The following is a 15213-nucleotide window of genomic DNA, read 5'->3' as shown; positions in this document are numbered from 1 at the left end:
CTGGTGAGGAAGGTGGGCTCTGTTGTGGGCACAGAGCTGGACAGCCCGACAACTAGCTGAGAGACGGGCACTGAAAAAGCTGCGGTCAATCATGGAAAATTCATCACATCCACTACACAGCATCATCTCCAAACGGAAGAGTACCTTCAGTGACAGACTGCTGTCACAGTCTTGTTCCATGGACAGACTGAGGAGATCATTTCTTCCTCATGCCATGAGGCTCTTTAACTCCACCCGGGGGAGTAAAAGCCCACATTAAACCCCACCTAACATTTGCATATTACCCTATTTTTATTAGAGTGTGTATTTTTCGTAGCACTATTTAAATACTCTATATCAACACGTTATATTGGGTATTTTTTGTATTCTATATCTTTTATTTTATCTTTCAACACAATGATACTGCTGGAAGTGTGAATTTCCCTACAGGGATGAATAAAGTATCTACCTATCTAAATGCAACAATAGAAGTTTGTTTTTATTCAATTTCCAAGATTCATTTGAGTGCTTTATCAAAAGTTTTTTTTCTTCAAGTGTGTATGATTATTCGAATAGATGTTTTGTCCGCAGTAATTTGCCAGTGTGAGGTCCCTGTTCTGCTTTTGAGCACCGTATACAGTGGTCTTGGAGCACCCTCCTTTGATTGACGAGTTAATTATTTGTTGCTAAAAGGAAAAACGCAGAATCTCATCAGCAGCACGGACCTTGACTTTTCAATGCTTCTTGCGAATCCTTTTTTGTTGTTGCACATCGTTCTCTAGCTGGCAAAAAAGGGGATACTTCAGTGTGAGGACAGCTCAGTAACCATTTATGAATGCATTATTTAATGTTTGAATCTTTAATTGCATGCGTCTTATAGTGCAGCGCTTCTCCCTATGCGATTTGATGTTTTTGTCCGCCGTTGTTCTCCGCTTCCTCCTGCCTGGTTGAAGCCAGAATAATGTCTGCCGCACATCACGATGACGTGGAGGTCACATGAATGCGCCTTGACCGTTCAGACATTCCAAAAGAGGATACGTATCGGATTTGGGACCACGTATATAGGTGGCCTGGGTCTGGTGTGAAAAAAGTGGATACGAGTCGTATCAATGCTATTGATATTCTAAAGTCAGCCAGACAAAGGCTCTACATCCTTCGTCAACTCAAATCATTCGGAGTCCGTCAATTCATTCTAGTCAATTTTTATCGTGCTATCATTGAATCCGTTTTAACTAGGTTCAGTCACAGTTTGGTTTGGCCGCGTCAATCAGAAAGAATTGTCAAAGATGGAATCAGTAGTGAGGACGGCAGAGGAAATAATAGATACTGGCCTCCCGTCCTTGCATAGTATCTACATCGAACGAACTAGAAAACGGACACAAAAAATGATGCCAACGACGTTCCTCCAAACTATTCTACTCTAGTCTTGTTATTTACATATTCTTTATTTTTAAACTATTCTATATAATTACTTTGTATTATATACTACAGTATTTTTATTACTCTATTCTTTTACATCTATTGTATTATCATTATTGAGAGTTCGCGTGTCGAATGATTTCTTGTATATATCATGTTTATGGTTTATACTGGCTGAATAGAAACAAATACAAAATTCAACAGGTCGTGCCCGTGCAAAAAAAATCAGATTCTCCTGCAGTGTAAACCTAGCCTAAGGTGTCAAAATAGGTTATGAGGTTACTGAATATGGTTAGGGTTCGATCTAGGGTCAGACATGACCGTGATAAAATGCAAATATTGAAAAGCCAAACTGAAGTTGCATATACAAGACATAACAAGTAGACAAATAGAATTGGAGCATAAATGTTGGAACTATAAAACTCCTTAAAATTCAAATGCATTCCCTCATGAACACCATTAACAAGAAATATTTAATCAAATGTCCCTGTTTACCGTGAACAGGGCTGGGTGATGTGGCCCAAAATCAAATCTCAACTCCGTCAGCCTGGACGATTGGTTTTTGATTGATTTTCTAACCCATCCCAACACAGTTCTTAAGAAAACAATTCAGAATGGCGAGTCTAAACGTCGAGGGCTGTCAACAAGGTGCCGGGAGTGCGATAGCGAGCTCCAACCTCCCTACCCGGCCTATGGCGCAACACATCTCCTGGCTTCCACTTTAATGGGATTAAGCTTCACACTCTGCCCCCTCCTCATTCCTTCCATTCACTTGGTCGAGTCCTTCCCCTCTTCAGGGCCCACTCGGGCGCTTCATCCCCTCCGAAACTGAATTAACGAGGACTAAATGAGGATTTGAGAGCTGAATAAGAATCGTTTGCCCTGGCGCTTTGCCCTTACCGCGCTGTGTCTTATTAATGAAGAACAAATGGACTCTGAAGCTTAATCGGGGCACCGAGCGCTTGAGCCCAGATATAGCGGTCAGGCGTCCCGATTAGCCGGCTCCGTATCCCCGACGACTAATGACGTGGAAAGCCACTTAATCGGGGCCCCTGCCGCCCGTGTTCGCCAGTTTCAGAGTTGAAGTGCCGTCGCGCCACCCGGCGACTGGGCGCTCAGCAGATGGGCCCGATTTGGTGCGGGTTATTAGCCCTGCGCCCGATAGACGGATTAGGGTTTTAGCTTCAAAAGGTCCGTTTCATCAGATGGCACCATGAGGACGGGGGCGCTTTGTTTGTTTCCATGGAGCTAGTTGACTTGATCCGACTGGGACCAGACACATGCAAATGCAACCACATTTACAGTGCGTGCTTGCAAAAAAAGTAAGCGTCATCTCTTAATAATAAGTTAACAGTTCAGTGGTCAGCAATCTTTTCGATACCAGGAGCAGTTCTATGTCTATTATTCTCTGGGCCTGGCCCACCAATGACATTAGTAATGATAACAACAATAATAATAATCCTAACGATTAATAGGTTTAAGTGCTCTGTGTTATCACTAGATAACTAGCAGTGTCTGAAACCCATGACAAAAAGTTACCGGAAACCAGAGCAGACAACTCTGAAAAGTTGCCTGCCCAGCCATAAAGTTGCCTGCCCCATTTTTCACAACTTGACACCCACAATAAGACAACTAATCACAAAAAAAACCCCCCATTGTTGCAAAGTATTAAGGATTAATAATCAGAATATATACTTTAAAATTAGGCTTATTATAAATCTACTTATAACATTTATTGCATGTATATGACATCGCTGTTTTCCATCTGCCATCAGTATCTACCTGTATTTACTCATTTTCATTCATGCAAATTTGTGTTGCGTCGTCTGCTACAAGCCACGTGAACTCCTCTTTCCACGATGCTTTTGATGTACGTTTACGTTTTGTAGTGTCATGAATTTTGGTAACTTCTTTTGAATATTCTGGAGCTGAGGTTTTGGCCCGATTCCTAACCACTTCTCCATTTTTCTTGTGTTCTCTGTGCGTCTACTTTGGAAAATGATATGCAAATGCCCGACCCTATAACGCTTGAGAAAGTTTGGAAGCACGAGCTTCTGATTGGCTGCCGAGTATGCAAATTGCCAAACAAACCGAAAGTCTGACATTTCCAAACCGAACGAAGACTTCAAAATCGGAATAAAGCTAACGTTTGATTTGAAAAAAATAAAAACAAAATATTTTTTTTTTCTTGAAAGAGTGTTCGGCCACCCGGGCAGAGACGTTGTGTAAGTTGCACGCCCCGGGCGTCCGGGCAGACGTTATTTCAAATACTGTAACTAGGGATCTAAATGACATCGGAAAAGCATTCGATTTGTCTCCTCATCACACTATTATTACACACGATACTGTGTTGAATCACCGTTTTATTTCATGGCTAGTATTCAAATAATTTTTTTTTTTTTTTTTTTTACTGAAACGTTTTTTATACCACTATGAAGAATAAATATTACACACTGTCCTTATAAGTTATTGTAAAAACGGTATCAAAAACGTATATTCTGATGATTGAATGCGCCTCTATATGATGTGTTGGCCCAGATTTGGTTCTCAGGCCTCAAATTTGACACCAATGACCGGACATTATTTGCATGGCGCCTCTCTGGCCTTCCCCAGAGTGCCGAGTGACATTCACCAGCTTGTTGCTAAACAAACCCGTGGCTCCAGACTGTTCTGAGTCAAGTGCAGATGGGACAAGGACAGGAAAATGATAAGCTTCCACAACTCTGTCGGATTTATTTTAGAAAATGCAGTCTTTTGTTTTATTGTAAGATTATTCCTTCCCAAGGCATTTGCACTTAGTAGTTATTTTTTCCATGTAACATCGCGCTCCTGCCGCTAGAGGACAGTGTTTGCTACAAAACAAAGCATCTGTTTTATGAACGCTCCTATTACTAATGCCGCTGGGTTTTGTGTATGCAAATAGATTATTTGAGGTAGAACTGTAATTGTTTCCTTAATAAAAATAATTACTGCAGTTTCTAATAATAAAACATGAACAAGCAGAAGATACCAGTGAATCAGAAACATCAACAATTACCATCTACTTTTAACCTTCTTTGAGTTTTCGCTCAAGTGAGGAAAAAGAATCATGGATGGATCAGGGGCGTACCAGGATCCATTGTTTACATCGTGTTTGAGAACAAAACAAGTCACACTGGTTTTGTGTGTGCAGTTGTGAGGCAGCGTTGCAGAAAAGGCAAATTGGTGAGTTTTGCATCTTTTGCTCACTCTTGAATCGCCTCTGCAGGCTCGACTCTTAATTGACCATTGTGATTGTTTTGGTCCATGTAATGTCTAGTATCAAACTGAGGGGGTGTTATGAAAAAAAAAAACCATGTAATATGTTTTGCTGAACAACAATACTGCTTCATTATCTTTATGGCTATTATCAAGTTTTTCTAAATGTTGAAGGTATATTTGACTTTGCAGCAAACTGTGCATGTTTTCCTGGAACATTCAATATTTCAATTGACTTTTGAAGGAACTTTTTGGGTGATATAAGAATCTTGCTCGGTTTTCAGCACAGAACTTGCTTGTTATTGTTCGTGTTAACATTATGAGGTTGCCACAAATGATTATGTTAATACACAAGTAACCTGTTGGTTATTTTGGCAATTAATCTATCAATCGGGGTGCAATGTAATCACTAATAAAAATTTTAACTTGAATGTACATGAAATTATTTAGTTACCAGTTCGTCCCTTAAGATTTATATCAGCCAAATATCAGATTATTTTTTTATTACAAAATGCATTATTTGTAATTTTTTTTAATATTTTGCCTTGAAAAATAATACAATTTATATACTTCCACACAGTTGGCTGAAATGAACAGTATATATTAGGTATGCACAAAAATGAAAGTAAAATAATTTGATACTTTGTCGAAGTACCTGAAGAGCTAGACTGAAATAAATTACACAAAGGGGGAAAAAAAAATAAAAATAAAATATATATATATATATATATATATATTCAATTAGTTAGAATTTATTTATTGTACCTGTATATATCATTTATTCGATTAGATTTATATATTTAATATATTGCATTTGCCTAAATTGTGACTTGCATGGTGCTGTTTGATTCAAATTTGACAAGAATCAGTATTTTATCCGTGAAGACAAAAAAAAAATACTTTCGAGAAGCTAATATTCTGAAAAATTTGGAGTCAGCAGTTAACAAATTTTAAATTGTTTTGTTTTTTTTAAAATAAAAAGTTGGCGAGACAACGTTTATTATAGTCCCGTTCTCTCAACTGTCTGGACCCTTGTCCCATTAGGAAACGGACCGATAAAAACACAGTATAAGAGCAGTTTGAAAAGTGTCTAACTAATAGATGCACCTCTAAATATTGTGGAAGCCAGAGCTCTTGTTGGTGATGGGAATTAGTGGATAGGTGTTGTTTAAGGATAGTGGGATGTTTGGACGTGTTCTAAGGGATGGGCAGGGCACCTGTATAATGCAGCAGGGGTAAACCAGTGAAAGCTGTTGGGGCCTGCTGTTGAACAGAAGAGTGTGTTCTGTCACCCTGACCCGAGTGACACGGCCGCTTTCTTGTGTCCCATTTCTTCTGGAGGGACGAAAGCATGACCAACTTGGGTACCGAGGTGCTTGACTTGTTTGGGTGTTTGGGATGGCCATGGTCCAAAATTTTTTGTGTTTTTTGCTACCTTTTCTCTTTTTTGTTTTCTCTGTTTTTGCTGTCGGTCACCCCTCTCGAGGGATATAACCAGGGTAGATGGATAGATGCACTTGAACATTAACACGGTAGAGAGGGCGAATGGCTTGGTGAATGACTGTTTTGTTTTTATAAACCATAAATATGATTTGGAATCTACATCAATTTCCCAACCATGTTTTTGTAAACTCCAAATCCAGTGTTATTCGAAATGTTTTTGAAGGTGTTTTTTGTACGACTATATTCCGATTTTGAAGAAAACAAACTATTTAGCATTTTCTTTGAGCGCTACCTGGAGGCTAGCTTAGCCCTGCCCCCTTTGCATACCTAAATCGCTCCTATCCTCTTTTTAGTATGCACTTTGCTTAGTTTGTCATTTGACAACATCATCTAAACTTAGCCACGTGAAACCTACCCTTCCCTTCTCTTCATTGCAGCTTCAGCTTTGGCTTGCTTTTGAGTTTGAGGACGTTAGCATGGCAGGTAGGGACGAGGAAATGATTTGATTTTAAAACGAATGATTGCATGAATATTTATGGGCTATGTCATCATGAGCAACTTTAAGAGGTTACACGTGTAAAAGGGCTTTATTACAGCCGGTCTTTGATTATACGTGCGCATCGCCGACGTTGTCACAACTTTGTCGCTAACCGGTTTGTTGTGTTTTTTTGTCTCCAGGTTCTAAGGCGTGCTGGACTTGATGCATGGACTTTCTGCACGCATATGTATACATAACCATATCGTCGATGTGGTTGTTCACGGTTCTGGTGCGGGACTGAGCGTGCTCAGCAGGGACCATGGCTCAAACGGTGCACCTCAACGGCAACAGTGCAGGTAAGGGAGTATAGCCACATATGTCAGTTTGGGTTATAGAGTTAAAAAGCTTGGATTGGGCATCATCATTATAAGATTGAGTGAATCAGCATGACTGGACGCTTACTTTTTTTTTTTTTTTTTTGCATGATTGTGTGACATGGGTAAATCCAGTATCTATTTTTTTTCGTTTACGTTTCCCTCTTTCCCACAAAATTGTCTACGCCCTGTAATTTGGCTGGAGATTCATTCATGGTTATCATTGTAGAAAAACCAATTACATAGAACAGTTTTTTAATGCAGCGACCTTTAGCGTCGTGGAAAGTACTTTGAGTAAAATCTATTCTGACCGGGGGAGGGGGCTATTGCACAAAATCAGGATAAGGGATTAAGCCGGACTATGTTTATCTTGGCTAAATTTAGCTCCAAGTCTGTTGCATGAAAGTAGGTTAAATTTAGCTTGGCTCATTTACTATAATGATTTATTCTTTACAGCTAGCTTGCTCCAGTCCAGGCTATCAACCCAGCTAAGCTCATCCACAGAGATTCATCTGGTAGTTTTACTGTCAATCATGCAAAAAAAGCATTTCCATGGACTTTCTCCATATGTTGCCTTGTTTTAATTAAGATTTTACATATAGCCTATATAGTCATGCCATTAAACTGACTGTATAATTGCATCCGTCATTTCCTGCGCGAGTCAATTTATATAGTCATTCATGTTGTAAATGTATTGCCATATGTTTTATTGCTATGCCATTTACGAATGTTTGTCAAATTGCCACTAGGGCATTGATAAATATGCATATTATTGCTGATGGCATAAAATAATTCTTTGAATAGGGTAATATAGTATACTGTATACAGTATACTAAAAGCCCAACTCCCATTTATCCGTCCCCTTGTCAAAAAGAGAAGTTTGTTCTTTATGAGGATCAATAAAATAACTTTCATAAATTGATACGAATTGGAATCATAAATGTCTTTATTGTAAATGATAAATGGTCTGCAATTATATATCGCTTTTCAAGTCAATGAAGACCTCCCAAAGCGCTTTACAATGTGCTTCACACACACTCACTTTTGCTTATTTTAAGTGTGATTTTCCTAGTTTAAACTTTTTTGGATTCATTTTTTTAAAACTAAATTCTACTTTATAATAAGCAAAATGTTCTATTCTAGCATTTAATATTTGAGTAGGTGGGGAAAATGTAACTAATGGGAAAAGCCATCTTTGCACTGGATGAGTTAATAGAGGAAACACAGGTCAAAATTTGAACAAAAGCTGTCAATTAATGTCAATGTTTAAATGTATGTCCATTGATAAAAAAGTTAGTAAACATAGTTTACGAAATGAGATGTGGTACTCGAGGTTGAATAGCTTCTTTGTGTATTTGAAAAAGTCTGTAAGGACTCCGTATAAATATTTTCAGTAGAAAATAGTTTACGCTGTGTAGTTGCCCCATTTCTCCAGTAGGTAGCGTTGCAGCACTTTATTCAGTATTGGCGGCATGGACAAGGAAAAATCTAGTAAATATCTAAATATATCTGCCATGCCTTTCTATTTCTATTTATACATGCGCAAAAAGCTAAGGGTACTGCAAGTCAACTTGATATTTGCAGGAATTTGTAAAGGTTTTTGTGTGTTGGCAGGAAGGATTTTTACACTCTTGTGCAAAAGCGAACGGTTAGTGCTGGGAGGGTGCGCAGTTTTGTGTTGAGGGGGGTTATGATACCTGCAGACTGCCCTGCATTCCTGGCCGGACTAACAGGGGAGAGTGGCGAGTCTCTTCAATCCCTGCAGGAATGTGCAGCATGCTGAGCTGATTATTTCAGTTTTCCCAAATGCCTCATTCCTTCAAAATTGGTAAAGGATGGACGGAGAGAAGCTAGAACATTGGACGCTTCCTGTCCCCTTTGGATTATAAAAGGGGTCACTGGGGACAGGAGTGGCACTAACATGACAATAATTAAGGGACACTTTTTCATCTTATATTTTTGTTTAGCAGGTGAAGTTACAAAAAATGGACATGGGGTATTAGAGTATCACGTTTTATTTGTAGAACTGCCGAAAAAAGCTTGGTTCAGCTGCTGTATTAAAAAAAAGGACACCGAGGACAAGAATGGCACCAAAATGAATTATTTTTGGTACTTTTTACAAATATATCAGTGGGACTAAAAGGAAACTGGGGAGAAGAGGCACAAAAACCTCTTTCTTTTGTATGCATAGCCCTTTTTAAAAAAAAAAAAAAATAATAATAATTGTTCAGCGGGCCCCTCAAAAGGGGGACCCTGGGGTCAATAGTGGCACCAAAACAAAGTATTTCAGTAAGACTTTAAAAACAAAACAAAAGGTAAAGCTTTTTGTTCTCTGGCTTGTAATAAAAAGGCCACTGTGGCCCGTAGACTAGGTTTCCCACCCCTGCCTTTAACTACGATAAAAAGTCTCGTCTGTGCTTCCTCGCCGTCGTCGCCCTGGATTTTTTGGAATAGGCAGCGGCACGTCTGTCTGGGGCCCCAAGGGAGGGCCAAGCAGTCTTCTCTTTTCTCCCCGTCTGTTGCCAGCCGGCCCAAAAAGGGCAAGAATGTACTGTGTGCGTTGTGCCAGTCTTGTTTTCTGCGGGTTTCCTGTCTGCTGAAGCGGACGGATGTGTCCCCTCTCAGCGCTGTTTAAACCTCGTTTTTCTGCAGAGTAATTGGAACGCGGAACGCGGCCAGGAAATACCAAGTAAGGGTGGATGCGCGTAGGAACTCTAGGGTCCGCCTCCACCCGCTTGCATCATATTGGAGCTCCACATGTGTCGACGGCAAACAATTTCCCGATTTGACAAGTGAAGCCTCTTTTTTTTTTTTTTAATTTTATTTTTTTACAGAACTTTTCCACATGTGTTTGGAAAAAGTTTGCAGGTACTGACTATTCTAATCCTCGACTTGAGCTTGAACCATAGAGAGTATCCTGACCAGCTGTATCTCTGTGTGGTGTGGAGGCTGCAGCGCTACCGACGGGGGTAGTGTGAGGAGGGTAACGAGGACAGCAGAGAAAATAATCGGGACTACACTTCCCTCCATTCAGGACATTGGCCAGAAGCGCTGCCTATCCCATGCTAAGAACATTATCGGGGACCCCTCTCACCCCCATCATGGACTGTTCACTCTGCTAGCCTCTGGGAAGAGGTACTGCAGTGTGCGGTGCAGGACCACCAGGTTCCGCAGTAGTCTAGTCCCTCTGGCCATTAGACTGTTAAATGGTCAATCTAACATATAGTTAACCTAAATCTAAAAGGCTGCTAATCTGACTTTTTGCACTACTGGCAGTTCTTTATAGCTTGCCACTCCTTGCACATTTGCTCTCTGCACTATTGTACTTACAGCGTTATTGTTACAGTGTTAATGTTACTGTTTACCTGACTTGTTAACCTGACTGCCCATTTTGCACATCCGGTTAGCTACTCCTCTTGCACTATCGGCACTATGGTAAAATACTATACGTAGCCATAATACAATACAACTTTTACTTATATCTGTACATTCAAGGAAACTGTGCGGGTCAGATGTATCGACATTTCGTTCTGTATACACGTGTACTAGAAGGACAATAAAGTAGATCTGAATCTGAATCTGATTATTAAAACAACAATTGGATTGGATAAGTCAATCAACTTTATGTTAGATTTATGAGGAAAATGATGAAAAAACAAGAAAAATTAGTATCTTCTATTCAACAAAAATTAAATTAAAATGCCCTATCTAAAACCAACTAGCCTTGGTCAATAGACATGTCCATTTTTTAGGCACAGCAAATAAAAAATACATATTTTAGCCCTGTTAACCAAAAACTGGCTCATTAGCTGCAGTACAACAGTCAATAAAACAAATATTGTGTGTATTTTGTGATGAACATTCAGTGGCCAACTGCAAAGTCTAACAAAGGAACTTTTCACAACAGTTTGAACTTAAACGGTTTAAACTACTGATGTTTGTTATTTGGAGTGCATGCATTTAATTTCAAATAGGTTTATCAGACAGTCTGGTATAACATTCGAACTCTCTCTTGTAGCAAAATATAGATTAAGTCTTTTATTCAACGGTGCAAGAATCTCTTTAAATGTTCATGCGTCACTGATCTACCGCCACGATACAATCTAGTTTGCAAACTTTTCAAGTAGTATTTTTAACGGCCTTTTCCAGGCTAAAATGCTCTCAAACTTCAAAGCAGGGGTGTCCAAACTAATCAGAAAGCAGGCCAGATTTGGTAAGCTAGAAATGTGTGAGAGTAGACTATTCAGCCTGGCATTCTTTGAAAAGTCTTGAATATATTCACCCTCTGCGAAACGCTTACTGATCAGCGTTGCGACTGCATGGCTTGCCTTTGTAGCATTTTCATTTGACTCAAAGGTTTTCATGAAAAGGTAGTACTGTGCTGTTAAAACAGCTTCCAGTTGCTTCACCTTTTCACCGCGTTCGTTTCCATGTAGCTTTTAGTAGTCGGCATGTTTCATCCGTCAGTGCCTCTTGATATTCTTTGAAAACAGCCATAGTGTCTTGAAAAATTAGGCAGATGCAGTTGTTAGGGATTTCAGTGAAAACAATACTCCAATTTCCACTTGTCCTGGAAGTGGCAGCCTTTACTTTCAACGTTCCTTATTTATTTTGTTGTTTTACATATGCCATGTGGAAAATGGGCTCAGCTAAAATTCTTCAAGGGCAAGGTAGCCATATGGATACTGCTATCTGGTAAGAGGTGGTGTTTTTTTTTTCCTTTGCACAAATGTATTATATACTGCGGTCAACATTACTGGCTGGAATACTGTTTTCAACATACAGTATGATGGAGGCTGCGGGCCACTAAAAATTTGACTATGGGCTGTAACTGGTCCCCGGGCAGGACTTTAAACACGCCTGATTTGGAGGTTTTGGTACGCGTAAGGTCCACTGTTCAAGAACATGTGGACATATTTGTTGGTTTGGAGCCACCAGGCTGTACTTGCCCAAGACACACCACAGGAAATGGTGCCCCTAAGACCCGTGTGGTTAAGGGATCCGACTCTAGCACCCATCCAGGTGATCTTGACTCTGCCTTTATTGTACATTTACTTGTCCAACCGAGACACTTCAGTTGTTATTGCGCATGAGACTCCCAACAGAGACTCTATTCGTGTAGACATGCCTCAATCTGTTGGAAAATTGTTCATTGTAGACTATTTCTATGATCATTTTTTTTCTCAACAAGGATGACTAGCAGTCAACTCCGCATTCTGCGACAGGGTGCTCGTCTCCTCTTGCCTGCGAGATTCCTTGCAGGAAGAAAACATTGAGTGCGCAGTTTTCCTAACACGCGCTTGGCTGACACTGCAGCATTCGGTCATTCATGGAATCGCAGATGACATTCTAGGGGAGGAGCCGATTCATTTTCAAAGCTCTGATTGGTAGTTTGGAGGATTGGAGTCATGTGACTGACCTTTACAATAGACAAAAACGCCTACTAGACCTACCTGTTGCTTTTGTTAGTTACAATAACAAGTTTGAAATCTAGTGGAGGTTAGACGTCATCCATTTTAGCTCTTGTGATCTTTGGTTTTTGCTTACTTGGCTGAATAGCTCAACGGCTCATTCTCAGAGATGCGATTCCTGCTTTAAGCGGCTTATCAGCGACTATATTGTTATGGTGATAAGATTTTGTCTGCTGTCTCAGCTTTGATTCAATCGTTTTAGCTGAGAATCTGAAAGTAACTGCTGATGTGAGTTAACAAGTCATTTCCAGAGTGCTAGTTAGTCTCCAAGTTTTTTTTTTACGTTTACTTTTCTTCCTTACATGTTTGTTTTATATAGTCTGTTTTGTCATTCTAACTTGTATCTCATATTTTTATTTGATTTTTAATTAGAATTTAACTTTAAATATTTTTAAAAGGCAAGTTACATTTAAAGACTAATTTAATGCCTTATGAAATCAAATTTTAGACCAAGTCGACATAAAAATACACAATTGAAACGAAACAAAAAAAAAACACAAATTTCTTGCACTCGATACGCAGTGCCTCAAACACATTACCTGGCACTGCTTTTAGCCATGGCCATAAATGTTTGTCAGACAGCCACTTCATATTAAATGTCCACTTTTTCATGGTCCAAAGTAAACGTCTCTGTTCAAAGTTGCTGTTTTCAAGGGTAGACTGAAAACATGCGTCTGCTCTGAAAGGCCTGACTGAAACCACATCACCATTTTGATAGCTAAGTGTCCAGCACGTCAACTAACACCCACAAAAGTAAATCGTTGAGTTATTAAAAAGACAATTGACATTTTACTAAATCTTTTTAGTTCGAACAAATCTAACTCGTATGTGTTCACATTTTTAAGGCTTTTGAAAATTGGATTTCAGACATTTTAATGCCAATTAAGGCCTTGTTTTAAGAGTAATGAATTCAATGCCTTTTCATGACTTTTCAAGGATCCGCGGGAACCCTGTGACTTCTTTTTCTCATGCAAGTAAAATTCATTTTTTTTACCAGCCCTATTCCAAGGACAATCCTAGCCCCAATTCTGTGCATTTAAATTGTTACAAATATTTGGCGCTTTTTTTCTTTCCAATCATTTCATTTTTTCAGCAGCACTGCGGCGCAGTGGTTAGCGCGCGTGTGTGGCACAGTTCTGAGGTCATGAGATCAACCCTCCTGTGTGGAGTTTGCATGTTCTCCCCGTGCTTGCATGGGTTTCCTCCGGGCACTCCGGTTTCCTCCCACATTCCAAAAACATGCTCGTCAGGTTAATTGACCGGTCTAAATTGTCCCTAGGTGTGAATGAGCGAGTGAGTTGTCTGTCTCTGTGTGCCCTGCGACTGGCTGGCAACCAGTTCAGGGTGTCCCCTGCCCACAAATAGCTGGGATGGGCTCCAGCACCCCCGTGACCCTACTGAGGATAAGTGGTGCAGATGATGGATGGATGGATGGATGGATGGATTCATTTTTTTTCATTCTGACGTACATATATTTTCATCAACAACCTTTCTCTAATAACTAGTTTAATTTTGGAGCTGCAACAGTTACTATAATACTCAAATTTGAGATGATTTGGTGGATTAAATTATGTTTCAATTCACGTAGTCTAAAACAGAAATTAAACATATAACAATTATTATAATTTAATTACCATTACTTATACAGTATCATGAAGACATGTGATTAATCAACAACAAATAAATTATTAAATTAATTCATTTTTGCACTTATTTTTTATTTTTGTAACAAATCACTTATTTTCCCTTAACTTGATTAGATTATTGCAATTGTTGCTTAATTCAATCATCTGATTAATGGATACAATTTCGCGCCATTTTTTCCTAAAGGTGTTTGTACTGATGAGCGACTTTCACTGATTGTTTTGCATATTGTTGGAATTTCTTTAGCTATTTTTCCTGAATTGATAAAAGACAAATCTTTGTTTCTGCACTTTTTTTAAAGTTATTTTTTAAAAGCATTTCTACTAACCATTTTTTCACTAAAGGTTTATGCTATAATTAGTCGTCGTTTTCTACTTGACTGATAAAATTACACTGATAATTGATTACCCGCTACTAATTCAGTTTTAATTTTTTTTTTGGGGTAATTTTTTTTTTTGGTACCAACCAATTTATCACCAAATATTTTGCACGTTTTTAAACATCTAATTTAAGCATTTTTTATAATTTACAAATTTCTCAATGGCACGCTGCCATGACATCATGGACAAAAAACATGCACAGTAGCGCCATGTGTTTGTCTCAAGAAGGGAAAAAAAAGCAAACAAACTGCTGTTATTACAGCGAGTTCACCGCCCCCTCGGCTGAACAGCAACCCCCTTCTTGGGTAAAAGGCAGCACCCTGGCTCGGCGTTGAGCGCGATTGGCCCAGGCAGCCGTCCAATAGTACCGCGGTACATAGTTTACACCAACCGTACCTTTCCCCCCCTTGCTCAAGAAAACGGCACAGTGCAATCTTTGTACACTTTTAGCTAGCAGTCACAGCGCAGAAACTGCCAGGAGGACTAAGGTGAGTGTGCCAAAAATGCAACTTTGTTACTTCCTAATCTCGTCTCGAGCGTTGAAAGGGACGACGCGGAGAGGGAAGAGTTCGGGCTGTTGCGGGAAAGTGCGTTTATTTCCAGCCTGTCTAAGTTCCAGGCATACCAGGCACAACAAGACCCTGCATTTAGACCTGTGGCAGGGGTCGAGGTGTTTTGGTGCAGGGGGAGGCATCAAGTGCGTGGAGTTTGGACTTTTGAGTCGATGGAACTCGCTCGCTTTCATAAGATTCAATGGAAAAGATGTTTTCTTGTTTTTTTAAGATGAC

General features: G+C 39.5%; 1 protein-coding gene across 1 annotated transcript in view; it reads left to right on the top strand.

The window, feature by feature from the left end:
• kank1a (KN motif and ankyrin repeat domains 1a) overlaps positions 1 to 15213 on the top strand; it is a 46681-nt gene that overhangs the window by 16959 nt on the left and 14509 nt on the right. The window contains exon 2 of the mRNA XM_088336591.1: positions 6757 to 6912. Coding sequence (XP_088192717.1) covers positions 6876 to 6912 — 37 coding nt within the window. The 5' untranslated portion in view covers positions 6757 to 6875. The remainder of the gene's footprint in view (positions 1 to 6756; positions 6913 to 15213) is intronic.

This window comes from Urocampus carinirostris, chromosome 5, assembly GCF_059441175.1.
Source record: "Urocampus carinirostris isolate Australia breed hairy pipefish chromosome 5, RoL_Ucar_1.0, whole genome shotgun sequence".
Taxonomy (NCBI): Eukaryota; Metazoa; Chordata; class Actinopteri; order Syngnathiformes; family Syngnathidae; genus Urocampus; species Urocampus carinirostris.
This window is presented reverse-complemented; position numbering and strand designations above follow the sequence as displayed.